At 43.8% G+C, this 14,526-nt stretch overlaps 1 protein-coding gene and 1 non-coding gene across 17 annotated transcripts in view; one reads left to right on the plus strand and one right to left on the minus strand.

Annotated features, from left to right (window-relative positions):
* Positions 1-320: 320 nt before the first annotated feature.
* On the minus strand, positions 321-393 carry TRNAA-AGC (transfer RNA alanine (anticodon AGC)). Its single transcript has one exon. It is a non-coding gene; the product is annotated as a tRNA-Ala (tRNA).
* Positions 394-919: 526 nt separating this feature from the next.
* Positions 920-14,526, plus strand: part of PPP6R3 (protein phosphatase 6 regulatory subunit 3) — a 92,735-nt gene continuing 79,128 nt past the window's right edge. For 3 of the 16 annotated variants that reach the window (XM_070765912.1, XM_070765977.1, XM_070766013.1), the window contains exon 1: positions 930-1,101. Coding sequence is in view for 2 of the 16 variants with exons in the window: in XM_070765986.1 (XP_070622087.1) it covers positions 1,019-1,024 (6 nt within the window). In the remaining 14 variants the exon portion in view is untranslated. Of the gene's footprint in view, positions 1,102-1,192; positions 1,687-14,526 lie in introns of those variants that run through there. The other 13 variants (XM_070766034.1, XM_070765950.1, XM_070765939.1 and 10 more) reach the window with 13 other exon arrangements.

A 14,526-nucleotide genomic window follows, 5' to 3' on the forward strand; every position in this document is an offset into this window, starting at 1 on the left:
AAATGTCTTCAAAGAAAAAAACAAAGCAAGTCCAGTTGCCTCTTGAAAAAGGACCTTTGGGTGACCTCTGTAAAATTTTTATACGGTAGCTTGCACACTTAGATTTGCAACAGTTCCTGTCAGCCAACTTTAACCCAAAACCAGTTAAGGGGGAGAGATTGAGGAATAGCAGAGATAAGAGCACTTAATCGTTGGTGTGTGCAAGGGTCTGGTGGGGGGGAAATAGAATTAGAGCCGGTGTTTGAGAAAATTGCTGTCATTATCACAACAAACTTGTGAAGACTTTTTTTCCCCCGAAAAAAAAGGTTACATATAAAAACTGGAGAATGCGGGCATCGATCCCGCTACCTCTCGCATGCTAAGCGAGCGCTCTACCATTTGAGCTAATTCCCCTTCGGAGCGGCAGTGTTGAGTTTGCTTAGAAATGCCATTTTAACTGATCGACAGCTTTCTAACTCCTCCCCCACTTATGAGAGAAATCGTTGTTGCCAGGCAGTTCTACTTCTTTGCTTTTATGACGTTAATTTGGACTCTTTATGTTTGTCCAATAGAACAGCACGTTCGTTAGTAAAGAGCGCCGTGGGAGGAGGCACTTCAAGCTCTGCCCCCCGTGACTTGCAATTGGACCGAGCCCTTAAAACGATTGGCTGCCATTGGTTTATTTTTAAACGGAATGGGACTTCGTAGTTGGGCGACATGAAAGTCTTTCAAAGTGACGTACAGCTGTTGCTAAGGCGTGACGGTAGGAAGCCGGAGTCACCCCTCCGAATTCGCGGATTGGGTCAAATTAAGCCGTGACCCCGGTCTTTATCCCTTTGTTACCCAATAGCGAATCGGTTACCTTAATGATCGACTACGCTCTGGAACCAATAGAAAACAGAACGCTTAGCTGCCGTCCAATAGAAAAAAAAATCCTGCTGGGCGAAGGCGTGACTTGCGGAGGGTTGATTGGCAGGAATGGGGGGACGGAGACAGGAGGGTTCGAAGAAGCCGATATGACCGCCATCTTGAAGAGTCGATGATGGTAGGGAGCCGCAGTTTTCCCGCTTGAGTGCGGCAAAGGGGTTGGCTTGCCCGAGCGGGAGACCCTCTTCGCTTGAAGTAAGCGCTTCGGGAGTCCATCTGCCTTCGGAGGGGTGGGGGAGGGGCTTGCGGACGCCCCTTCTTCGTAGGCCCAGGGCAGGGGTGAGCCGAGCGGGGCGGGGGTGGCGGCAGCTCCCTTCGCTGAAGAAACGCCTCGGCTGCAGGAAGCAGGTCCTGAAGGAACCGGAGCTGGGAGGCCGGCTTGGCCTTTCCGTCGCCACGGCCGGCGTCCCTTCGGCGTCCCGGCCTCTTAGAAGCGCAAGCGGCGGAATGCTGCCCTCTGGCTCGTCACTTGGAGCGGCAGCGGCCTAGTGGCCCGGCTTGTTTTGCTTCCTGAGTGCACTCGCCCCCCCCCCCCTCCTTCTCCTCCCCGGCCTTCGATTCTGTGTCGCAGCCGGGCCTGCGTCTTTTTCCCATTCACTGGCCGGGGCGGGTGGGAAAGCAGGGGAACCCCCCCGTTGCGGCTCCCTTGTGGGACGCGTAGGATTCCCATGAAGGGCCCCTTCCCCGACAGAATGAGAGGAACCTCACGCGTTAGTACATTCCCACCTATTCTGGGTTTTCTTGCCACCCGCAGTCCTTTGATTTCATTTACCTGGGAAGGTAAGGAAAACGCCACCCATGTCCTTTTCTGTTGTTAGATGAATGGAAATTAAAACGATCGTTTGTAATATAATTTTTTACCTCTTCTTAATGGATATGTTAAACGTGTCTCGGTGACTTCTGGACTCGAGATTTGAGGTCAACTGTTCGTAAAAGTAGAGGGTTACCTAGGCTGGTTTTTAGAGAGTGGATGCCTGAAGCCAGGCAGGGTTTTGATTTATGGTGAGGAATAGAATAGAATATAATTCTTTATTGGCCAAGTGTGATTGGACACACAAGGAATTCGTCTTTGGTGCATATACTGTATACATAAAAGAAAAAGATGCATTTGTCAAGAATCATGAGGTACAACACTTAATGATTGTCATAGGGATCAAATAAACAACGAGGAAACAATATTAATAAAATAATATTAATAAATATTAATAAAATAGCTTCAGATTCATTTCTGTGAACAAAATAATCTGTTTGTTCTACATTAGTGAAGAAGGATCGAAAATGTATTCTCCCCTGTGAATAAAGCCGCCACCTGGTTAGTCTGTAATTTTTCCCCATTGCCTTAACTTGGGCATGAGGGAAAATGTTAACTTCAGCTGGTGTTGGGTTTTTTTTTAATGATAGTGCTCTAAAAGCTTTTGAAGTAATCAGTAATTATTTCCAAAGTAGAGGTGTGGGTCTCTTGCTGCAAAATTGAATCTTAATAAGCCAGGGATCTTAATAAAATGCTGCAGGGTGTTTATGTTAGTGCTGTTTTAGTTCCAACAGTGCTAATATTTAAACATGCTCTACTACAGATCATTTTTAGAGGTGTCTGTGAGTTATTGATATTGTTCTATACAACTTTTTAAAATTTCCACCAAGTTGGACAGTGTTGCCATATTTTGGGGCCTTTCCGCCAAGCAATGCATCTAATGGGATTATGGGACAAAAGATAATGTGGTTTCTCTATTATGGAGCCTGCTCTGCTTAAAGGTTTCTCTCCTTTTCCTGTTCACCAGATTAGGATAGCCCCAATCATATCAACCTTTTGTAAGGCTCTTAAAAATCTTGCTGTTCCTACTGGCCTAGGGCCTGGGTGCTGAATGAATCCATCTCTAGGAAGATATTATTTTGATTAGTGTTTTTTGATAACCAAATTTATTTGGTGTTTTTGATACATATTGTTTTATGTTTTAAAAAAATCTATATCCCTCCTAGAGTCACTGGGAATTGGGCAGTCATAAATCTGAATAAATAAATATAAATTAAATATTTAATACTTGTAGTTTGTCTGACAGGTATTTAGGATAGTTACTATCAAATTTGATTGACCATGCTGTAATAAATACTGCAGGAGTTTTCAAACTAGAGGACAGGAACAGAGTGGGCCGCCACAGTTGTTTCATATGTCTGGAAGTTAGTGATTATTATTTATTAAATTTGTATGTCGCCCCTGTCCTCCAAGATGCTAGTGCTAGACATAACCATATATAATATCCAGATATGACTGATTTCAACAACTTTTGTAGTTTCATCACTGACTGCTGCCTAATTTTATTTTTTTCCCTCTTCCAAGATGGCTTTCCCTAGTATGTTTGTCATATTATAGCTTGATACTCAATCCACTGGAAACTTTTTGTTGATATATTATAACAGGAGGCCAGCATGCTCTACTGCAGATCTTTCTTGAGTGTTTTCCTTGAGGGCTGGACCCTCTACTTAGACTTTCTCAGGGTGTGAAGATAGTTACCTATGTTGCGGAGTTATTTGATTTTCAAGTGAGGGATACATCCCCTCCTTCATCTGTCAAATGGCATGTTTATTTCATTATTTATGCATTTGTTACTGGTGAGGTTATCACATAAATTCATTTTCCCATGAGGCCTTCATATAAATACTTTAGGATTAGGGAATCATGGCATCACAAAGTTTGATAATGTCAATTTGCTGAATATGAGTTGTGACTAAGAAGTATAAACAACTCTAGAAATGTGGTAAGTTTTAGACTGAATTATTTCCATTCCCAGACTTGAGTATGTAATTTTGTATATACATCCAGCAATATTAGGGTCAGGAAGGATTTGTTTAATTTTTTTTTAATACCATGTGATGTGCTTGGTTAGTACGAACCATCAATATTTTAAAACCATTGATCCTTTCTTCCTGGCATCTCAAGCTTGACTTATGAAAGTACTAGTCGTCTAGATTTGAATTCTTAAATTCTGTTTTCGTACATGTGCTACCTGTGATTTTTACACCTCTCAATTCTGGAAGTTTTGTGGCAACTACATAAATAATTTATAATTGCCTTTTGCATGAGGTTCCTATAAACAGGTGAGATCTTGCTTGTTTTTTTGAGACTAATTGAAATTTGGATATCTATATTGCCACCCAGGTTAACTATTCTTTTGTTTGTGTAGCTTTTTTCAGTTGCTTTGAGAATTCATTTGGTTTGTCTAAAAAAAAGGTCAGAGCTATTTTTACTGACCTATTTATTGGAGATGGAATATTTGTTATTACTGAGAGCTATGTATGTAGGATGCAAAACACACAGTAATGAAATTCTTTTCTGCTAATTATACAAGATAGGGATTGAGATTGTGGTGTTTTTTTTAAAATGCAGTTAAGGTTATAATCCCAATTAAATTGCTTCTATATTGGTGCTTTAAAAACAGTGTAGATATATCCATCACTAGCTCAAGTGGAGAGAGTTCTACCTTAAGGCTGTAATCATATACAGTATACTTGATTACCTGAAAAGAAGGACCACTGGATTCAAAGCACTTTTCCTTAGAAATGCAGACATTCACCTGGTTTTCTATTTTTCTGAAAGTTACTTCAAATAAAAGGCAAAAGTGTTCTTAAATTTAATGTACATTCTGGCAAGTTATCGTGTTTCTCTAATTGCACAAGTGTGAAAAAAAGATAATAGGTGATGCTAAAACCATTCTTAATAGGAAAGTGAACACAAGAACAAGGGGACACAATCTGAAGTTAGTTGGGGGAAAGATCAAAAGCAACATGAGAAAATATTATTTTACTGAAAGAGTAGTAGATCCTTGGAACAAACTTCCAGCAGATGTGGTAGATAAATCCACAGTAACTGAATTTAAACATGCCTGGGATAAACATATATCCATCCTAAGATAAAATACAGAAAATAGTATAAGGGCAGACTAGATGGACCATGAGGTCTTTTTCTGCCGTCAGACTTCTATGTTTCTATGTTTCTATGTTTCTAGAGTTCAGATGAGTTTTTATTTGCTGAAATTAACTGGGCAATAAACTAGTCCTAGTGTGGTAATATGTCTCTAAAACAAATAGTAAATTAGTGATATTAAGGTTTTCTGCTAATGAAACTGGATGCTAGAAATCCATGATCAAAATGTTTTTAATGCAATACTATTTTCCTGAGAAAATACTTTTAATTCAGAATAATCTTTGCCAGAAGACACTGAATGAAATTAGACTGCAGCATTTGAGATAATCCTTTTTCTCCGTACTGAAGGAGCGGGTCCAGCAGTCACATGGGTTGCTCATGTCCAATCCGGTGGAACTGAGCCTAGTATTAAAAAAGCTTGCCGGATCCGCCCCTTCCCCAGAATTCGCTCAGTTCGCATATCCTGCGGTTGTATTGTGAATGCTCGTTCAACATTCTAACACCTTCCCTTCGACCTTTCCTTCAAAAAAGTAGTAAGATTTATTGTCTTTATTCAATTACTTGCACTAATTGCGCCAGCCGTTTAAAAGAAAAAAAGAAATAAAGCGGCTCGGCTTTTTTCCTTGGGAGAAGTTGCGGTTTCGTTTTCCCCCGGCGGTTTTGCCGGTTACGATTCCTGCGGCCGCTTGTGGATTCTTCTAATCCCTTGGCCTGGAGGTTCTGGTGCAAGTATTTATCATTGAATTATTGTTTTATTATTGTATACAAATATTTAAGGGCTTATAAAATACCTCCTGCGGAGTGAGACGCCTTCTAGTCTCCTGGACTTAGTCGATCGCTTTTCCCTTAAGAAATTCTACGGAGCGATTTTTTTCGGCGCGAAGGCCTTCGCGCCCTTTTTTAAAATATCTAGGCCTCTCGTGTTGGCCTTCTGCCAGCCGCGTAGGCCTCAGTCCACCGCGTGGATCCGGGAGCGGGCCTTGGGGGTCCCAGGCTAAATTCTCCACCGGCTAAGCCTCCAACCAGAGTGCCTTGGTTTTACTTAATTGCAAAGTTTAGGGAGGCTGGCCCCGCTGGATTTGGGGGCACGAACTCTGGGTTTGCCCAGATTGTCCTCACGTCTCAGCAGCTTCGAGGCCTCGAAGCAGGATCCATTCCTCTTGGGAAGTCCTTGAAATCTTCTCCTTATAATTTAGTTATTGGCTCAGCCTTGTCTTCTGTTAATTGTCAGACTATGGCTACTTTTCCCAAGAGAGGCACAACTAAAGGTCCCAGAGAGGCCAGGCCTACAGGCGATGAGATTACTAGTATCCCCCAGGCCTCTTCCTCCTCTTCTCCAGGGGCCCGTCCCTCGACCAAGGTCACCAGGGCTGAGAAGAGAAGGGACCTAGCCCTACAAAAAATTCATGACAAATCAGCAAAACGTTTGAAAGTGCAGGCCCAAGTAATCAGTAGTCAAGACCCACCAGAGGCCTCTAGTCTGCCTCCTTCTGGGGTCCCTGTGTTATCTCTGGATGAGCCAAACCTAGACAGACCCCAACCTAACCTATGGGGCATAGGTCCAGAGGAACCAGATATTATTGAAGATTCCCCCCAGCCAGGATCCTCCCAGGCCTTTAGGAATTCTTCTGCCATTTCTGCTGATATTTCCACTTTACCTCCTGAGTTCCAATCTATTTTTGCTGTGTTGTCCAAAGCCATTGATGCCAAACTCTCCTCCATCAATGAGCTTCCTTTACCTCTTCCTCCTTCTCGTTCCTCCCGCCCCTTGGGTTCTTCCCCAGCGGTCAGAGCTCCTATTCAGGATGATTCAGAATCCTCCCAGGATGAATATGAGGATGTAGAGGAGGATGAAGACCCTTTCCAGGGCTTATCAGAGGATGAGGAATCCCAAATAAAGGTCCCTCCTCCAATTACTATTTTCCCTTCTCAACTATTCAAATCTCTCCTCCTCAAAGCTAGAATTTCTACGGGATTAGCAGCCCAGGAGAAACAAGCCTCCACTTCCACTGATCCCCCGGAGGAGAATTTACCTTACTTCACAGAGGAACAGGAGGATAATGAGGTAATTCCTATGCCTAAATTGTTTAAAGATGCCTTACTCAAACAGTGGGATTTTCCAGCCTCTGGCCTTAATCCCTCTACCAAGGACAGAAAGTTGTATAAACTCTCCTCTTCCTATGAAGAGCTTCTATCTTTTCCCAAACCAGATGAACCTGTCAAAATTCTTCACTCGGCAGCGGCTGTGCCAGGCGAGGCGGAGGAAGTCCTCCGTCCAGAGGACAAGCGCATCGAGCAAATGCTCAAAAGAGGATTCTCCGCTGATTCCTGGGCCATTAAAAGTTCTGCAGCAGCCTCCTTCTTCTCCAGAGCCATGCTGCTGTGGCTTCGCCAACTTCAACAGCACATTCCTCCAGATGACTTGAGAGGTCAACAAGACTTCAACAAAGTCTTTGCAGCTGCCCAGTACGTGGCTGATGCCACCTTGCAATCTACTAGATTTTCTGCTAAGTCTATTGCAGCTTCTACAACGGCAAGAAGACTCCTATGGATTCGCCCTTGGCAAGCGGGAGTTCGCCAAAAGTGGCAGTTATCCCAGGGCCCCTTAAAGCGCGACCTTCTCTTCGGTGATCTTCTGGATCCACTCCTCACGGAGACCACGGACAAGAAGAAGGTTTTGGGTCCAACCACGAAAAAGGTTACCAAAACGCAGTCCTTTCGTCGCCCAGGGCGCCAGCAAGACCAAGCGGCTTCCTATCAGAGATCTCCAGGTCAGTATTCCCCCCGCTTTCGTTCCCAAGGTAGGAACTCCAGGGGTAGAGGTTTTCGCTTCCAAAGGGGAGCTTCCTCTAACAGGGCTTCAAAAAAACCTAGATGGTAATCTTTCCTCCATTCCCATAGGGGGTCGCCTAGCTCATTTCGCTTCAAATTGGCGTCTCACCTCCAAGGACCCTTGGGTCATTGACACTGTTCAAACAGGCCTTCTTTTAGAATTTATTTCTCCTCCCCCTAAACGTTTTATTTCCTGCCCTTCTCCCAGGTCATCCTCAGATTGTAACCGTATGGAGGAGGCCATTTCTCATCTATTGTCCATTAGAGCCATTCAACCGGTCCCTTCCGGTCAGAAGGGCCAAGGGTTTTACTCCATCCTATTTATGGTTCCAAAGTCCTCCGGAGGTTGGAGAGCCATTTTGGATTTAAAGAAACTAAACCTATTCATCAAATATAGAAAGTTTAAGATGCACTCCTTGTCTTCTATTTTGGCCGCCATTCACTCGGGAGATTTCATGGTCTCCTTAGACCTCACTGAGGCCTACCTTCACATTCCTATAGCCAAGTGCCACAGAAAATTTTTACGTTTTTCCTTTCAAGGCAGGCATTTCCAGTATAGGGCGATGCCATTTGGCCTTTCCTCGGCCCCTCGGGTCTTTACAAAGCTCTTGGGGTCCCTGGCGGCCTATATCCGGGCGTCTCCCATCCACATTTTATGTTATCTTGATGATATTTTAATTCATGGGAACTCCCTAGAGAGAGTGAAATCAGACCTTTCTGTTACCATGTCAGTCCTTCAGGACCATGGGTTTTCCATCAACTTTGACAAAAGTCACCTCCAACCTTCCACTTCCATTCCTCACCTGGGATCCATTATTGATTCAAAATCTTCCCAGGTTTTTCTCTCTCCCGAGAGAAAACTCAGTATAGTGGAGTTAATTTCTAACGTTTTATCTAATCCTTCAGTATCCATAGTTACTCTATCTTCCCTTTTGGGGAAGATGGTGTCATGCATAGGCATCATTCCTTGGGCTCGCCTTCATGCTAGGGAACTCCAGTGGCTTCTGTTGCCCTTTCAGAGATCGGGGCACAGCAACTCAAATCGACGCATCGTCATCCCACTGAGTGTTCGCAGATCCTTCAAGTGGTGGAAGTCTCCGGCCATGGACAGAGGATCCCCGTTCAGGTGCCCGGATCAATTTGTCATCACCACAGATGCCAGTCTATCGGGATGGGGCGCCCACGCCCAGGGGATGTTAGCCCAGGGCACGTGGTCCCCGGAGGAAGCTTCCAGGCCAATCAATTGGCTAGAGTTAAGAGCCGTTTCCCTGGCTCTGAAGCATTTCTCTCCTCGCATTCCCAACCGGCACGTTCTCATTCTCACCGACAACATTGCCACAAAAAGCCATATCTGCAGACAGGGGGGCACGAGATCCAAGGCTCTCATGAGGGAGGCCCTCAAGTTGGGTCTTTGGGCGGAAAAACATCTCCAGTCGCTCCTAGCCGATCACATCTCGGGGAGTCTCAACGTCCAGGCGGATTGGCTATCCCGAGCAACGATAGACCCAGGAGAGTGGAACCTCCATCAAGACCTGTTCCATCAAATCACCCTCAGATTCGGCCTACCAGTTCTGGATCTCTTCGCGACCAATGCGAACGCCCAACTCCCTCGCTTCTATTCCAGATTTCCATCCCCGGGAGCGGAAGCAATCAATGCCCTCCGGAGTCCATGGCCTCCAGGCCTACTCTACGCATTTCCTCCGATTCCAATCCTCCCGGACGTGATTCACAAGGTCCTCACAGAGAGGGCCCGAGTAATCCTAATCGCCCCTCATTGGCCCCGCCGGCCCTGGTTCGCGGATCTCCAACAGCTGTCCGTCCAGGACCCTTGGCGACTCCCCGCTTCGGGGGATATGCTGCGGCAGGGGGCCTCTTTCCATCCAGACCCGGAGTGGTTCCACCTCACCGCTTGGCTGTTATCAGGAGAGATTTAGAACTGCGTGGGCATGACCCCGATTCAGTGGAGGTCATTTTAAAGGCCAGAAGGGGCTCGACCAATCGAATCTACGACCACACGTGGTCCAAGTTTCACCAGTGGTGTCTACAGGAAGGTCTCTCCCCTCTGTGCATCCCCATACACAGAATTATTTCCTTCCTTATGCAAGGCTTCCATAAAGGACTTTCCACCAGCACCCTCCGGCGTCATCTGGCAGCCATTTCATCTGTCCTAGGGGGTCCCCGCAGACAGCCTCTCCGATCCCTCCCTGAGGTTCAGGAATTCCTCAAGGGCATAGCCAACCTCAGACCTTCCAAGGTCCACAGGTATCCATCCTGGGATTTGCCACGGGTTCTCCATTCCCTCACGCAGGCACCATACGAACCCCTAAAATCGGCGTCCCTCAGGTACCTATCCTTTAAGGTAGCCTTCCTGGTGGCTATTACCTCTGCCCGACGCATTTCGGAGCTGGCTGCCCTCTCAATCAGGCAGGACCTTTGTCAATTCCATCAGGACAAGGTAGTCTTGCGACTGGACCCCACCTTCTTACCCAAGGTCAGTTCCATGTTCCACAGATCTCAGGATATTGTCCTACCTTCCTTCTGCCTCCAACGAGACCATCCCTTGGCAATTAGATGGCACACCCTGGATCTCACCAGAGCGCTGAGAATATATATCCAACGCACAGGACCCTTTCGGAGGTCAGAAGCACTTTTTGTAGCCTATCATCCCAGAGTCATGGGGGCCAAAGTGTCTTCAACAGTAATAGGCCGGTGGATCAGAGGGGCTATATCTAAGGCCTATGAGTCGGCCTCCCTCTCAGTTCCAAGGAACATCACTGCGCATTCCACCAGGAGCGCAGCCACCTCGGCCGCTTGGGCGACTCAAGCCCCGTTGGAGGAGGTCTGCAAAGCAGCCACTTGGGCCTCGCCAAATTCCTTCATCAGGCACTACAAAATTGATTCTTATGCTTCAGCGGACGCTGCCTTCGGCAGAAGGGTACTCCAATCCGTTATCTCTCACGATAGCAAGCTAATCCCACCCTAGGGACTATCTATTGGGTATGTCCCATGTGACTGCTGGACCCGCTCCTTCAGTACGGAGAATAGGCGTTGATTGCTTACCTGAACGCCTCTTCTCGTACGGTGAGCGGGTACAGCAGTCACTTCCCGCCCTTGTATGTGTCTTCTTTACCTTTCTATACCTTTCTTCCTCTAACAATGAGAGTTGAACACTACAGAGCTTCACAACTGAGCCTAGTCTATGGATTCGCGAATTCTGGGGAAGGGGCGGATCCGGCAAGCTTTTTTAATACTAGGCTCAGTTCCACCGGATTGGACATGAGCAACCCATGTGACTGCTGTACCCGCTCACCGTACGAGAAGAGGCGTTCAGGTAAGCAATCAACGCCTATTTTGTTTACAAAGATAACTTTTCTCCCCAAAGTTACTGCTGGTGAAACTGTAGAGATGAACAAATGCTTTTTTGTGATAGGACACACTGTAGCATTTGCAATTTGATAACAAATACATTGGGGCAATGTTCACTTCTTTAATGCTTTTTAAAATAATAATTTTAACGTAAGTATAACTTCTTAAAAATATTAACAAGAAAGCCTGATATGATCCAAAATGCATAATTTAGCTTTGCTCTGGATTTTTTTTATAAAGTTTAAATTATTAAAATAATGCTATGATTTTAAAGTTCCAAATAGGGAAATGAGATAAATAATAGTTTTAGTGGTCATTTAGTATCTAACAGCATCTGGATTTTAGGTGAAAATGTTGATTTAAATTAATTCAGATTTAGTCAGATGAATTATTGTCTCAGTTTAGATGGAAAACTTCAGCCTAGGACAAACATAATTAGTAGACATGCAATAATGTAATATAGAGATAAAATTTAAATATTTTTAGAAATAGTTTGGGTAAAAAAGCAGGAAGGACTATTCATTTTTTGTTATTCCTCTTGAGTAGAATGCTGTTCAGAATACATAAATGGGAATACATGAAATAAAATTTATTTCTAAAAAATGTTCCATCTTTTGTATCTACTACTGTCTTTTTTATGGTTATAAAGAAGATTTTGGCAGAATATGATAGGATGTGCTGGATGATGAGGAAAAAATCTGGAAGTTATTCTTAAGTTCAGGTTACTGATCTAATTTATAGTGCTAAACTATCATGGATAAAATGTGTTCATCATGGTGAGTCAAGAGGACACAAATTATAGTGTGAATGCAGCCATTGTGAAATAGAAATAATGACATGTGAGAGAAAAGCAGGTTGCTTTTGATTATTCCTCCTTAAACGTGTTTCCCTGAAAATAAGACCATCTTTTTTTTTTTTGCCATCAAAAAGGCACTAGGTCTTATTTTTGATGTGTGTTATCCATTAACTCGCCTCTCTTGCATGCATCACCCCGTCAGAAGTCTTCAGGAACTTCTTTGTCCAGCAAGGCTTTGCTGAAGGTCTCTGCAGTTGATAATCAAGCTCCGGATCTAACCGAAACTGTTATTGGGTACAGAGGCCTTCAGAGAAGCCTGCTGCAGCAGAGAAAATGGGATAAAGTGTGCAAGGCCTGGCTGCAACTATCAAAAGATAAGTAATTGGGCAGCTCCACACATCCCATCCCCACCCTACCTTAATTTTTACTTTTTGCACCCTGGAGAGGGTGGGGTCTTAATTAGAGCTTAGTTTGGGAGTGGGGCTTATATTGGGCGCATATGTAAAAATCAAGCTAGGATTTACTTTCTGAGTAGGTTGTATTTTCAGGGAAACATGGTTCAAAATTTATTTCTTAAGTAGAAAATTTTGTAAGTAGAAGCAATTTTTCTCATAGGAATCAATGTAAAAGCAAATAATGCATGCAAACCTATTAGGAAAGAAACAAAAGCTCAGAATTTGGGTGGGAGGAAGAGGAGGAGGACAGTCGCTGCCGAAGGAAGAAGGTGAGGTGAAGAGAATAAAAAAAAATCCAAAACTTTAAGGCTTTTTTAAAAAAAAAAGGAACTCTGAGGCAGCGAGAAGGAGCACGCACCTCGCATACACCCGGTGTGAGGCTGCCTCCCATACACTGCGCCAGAGAGAGAAACCCAGGCGGGCAAGGGGGGGAACCTCCTGCTCCTTTGACCAAAAGGCGGCTCCTGCTGCTACCTGCTTCCTCTTCCTTCCCATGCTGAAGAGCTCTCCTCTCCCTCACTCGCTTTGTAGCCAGCGCCCTTTCTTCATTGTGGTGATTGCTCGGTTTGGCTGAAGCTGAGTTGATTCAGCCGGGATGAAGCAGCCCCTTTTGCCTTTCCGTGCCCAGATGCTCTGGGAGGCAACCTCACGCCGGGTGTATGGGAGGCAGTGCGAGGGAGTCACCACAGTGAAGTGGTTTATTCCCTCTCCAAGCGCCCAGAGAAAGGAAAATGCTTCATTCACTCTGGACTGCAAAAGCCTCCTTAAGTGCCACCGAAAGGCTCCTCTGGCAGCCCAGAAAAGCCCGAGATGGCCGGAATTAAAGGGGGAATGGCAGAAAACTGGCCGGGCCTTCATGCTGCTCTCAAATTTCCTGAGAACCTTTTCCGGGCTCAGGTTCTTAAGTAGAAAATGGTTCTTAAGAAGAGGCAAAAAAAAAATCTTGAACACCCGGTTCTTATCTAGAAAAGTTCTTAAGTAAAGACGTTCTTAGGTAGAGGTACCACTGTCCCTATAGTTTTCAAGGTACAACTATTAGTGTCTGTTCAAAGTTACCAGTGTATTCAATGAATGGTACTTAGCCATTGCAAGGTTTCCACAGTCATGTGATCATGATTTCCAACATTCCCTGCCACAAACACACACAATGGGAAAACTGGCAGCAAGTCAGAAATCACAGTCACATGAGCTCCTTGCTTAATGACTCATGCTGGAATTACCATTTCTAAGCAATATGATCATATGACTTTATGCTTAGCAACGGAAATCAGTTGCCATTGTAATTTGAGGACTATTTATAAATACATTGATGCACTTGTTCAGTTTGTTTTTGTTAATTTTTGTTAATGTATACCAACAGTGTAAACTGAGAAATGCAATTAGTAATAGATTAATGCAGTGTGTAGAATGTTTAAAAACTAAAATCTCTTCTCAAAATGTTTGTGAAGGTCATTTAATATAAAATAAACAAAATTAAAAAGTGGGCTAGCATGGGCCTAAAAGGCAGGGCCTGATAATTTAAGAAACTTCAGTGCCTTAGTGCATTTAATTACAAACTGGCCTATTTTGAATACTAGTTCTTTTAAAGGAGAACATGAATAAGATGAATCATTACATAATTTCAAGGTCCATGTAGCAAATGCTAACAGGTATTTTAAGACCTTTTTTGGGATTGGTTGCAAAATGTAAAATTATATCAGATGCTTAATCCCCAATTATTTAAGATTGATACAGGATTAGTCCAAGGTACATGATAAAAAAATTGCTGAGAAAAGACTTCATGGGAATACCTATTTGTAGTAGTGGTCAAAATTAATGTACAGTATTTTGAGGCTTGATGGCTAATAACACCATCTTTTTTGGAGTAATACCATAAAATTATATATCAAAGGAAAGATAATTTAATCAAGAATGTAATGCAATAACCTTTATGAAGGATTTGCTATTGGAATAGCAGTTATAAAAAAGAAAAGTGAAACATATAGAAAAAAATGAGATATACAAAAATGATCACCATAGAAAAATCGAGATAGAGTATACAAAAATTATCATTATGTCAGTTAATACTTAGTTGGGTAACCTTTAGAATGAATTAATGCCTTAACAACATCTTCCCATGGAGTGAACCAAGTCTTTTAATTCTGCAGCTGTTATAATGATTGCCTCTATTAACTGGGTTTTATTTCTGGGTTGTTTCTGACCAACAAGTTTCTTTAGTCAGCTCCATAGCTTTTCAATTGGCTTAAGGTCTG

The sequence above is a fragment of the Erythrolamprus reginae genome, chromosome 1 (genome assembly GCF_031021105.1).
Source record: "Erythrolamprus reginae isolate rEryReg1 chromosome 1, rEryReg1.hap1, whole genome shotgun sequence".
Classification (NCBI taxonomy): Eukaryota; Metazoa; Chordata; class Lepidosauria; order Squamata; family Dipsadidae; genus Erythrolamprus; species Erythrolamprus reginae.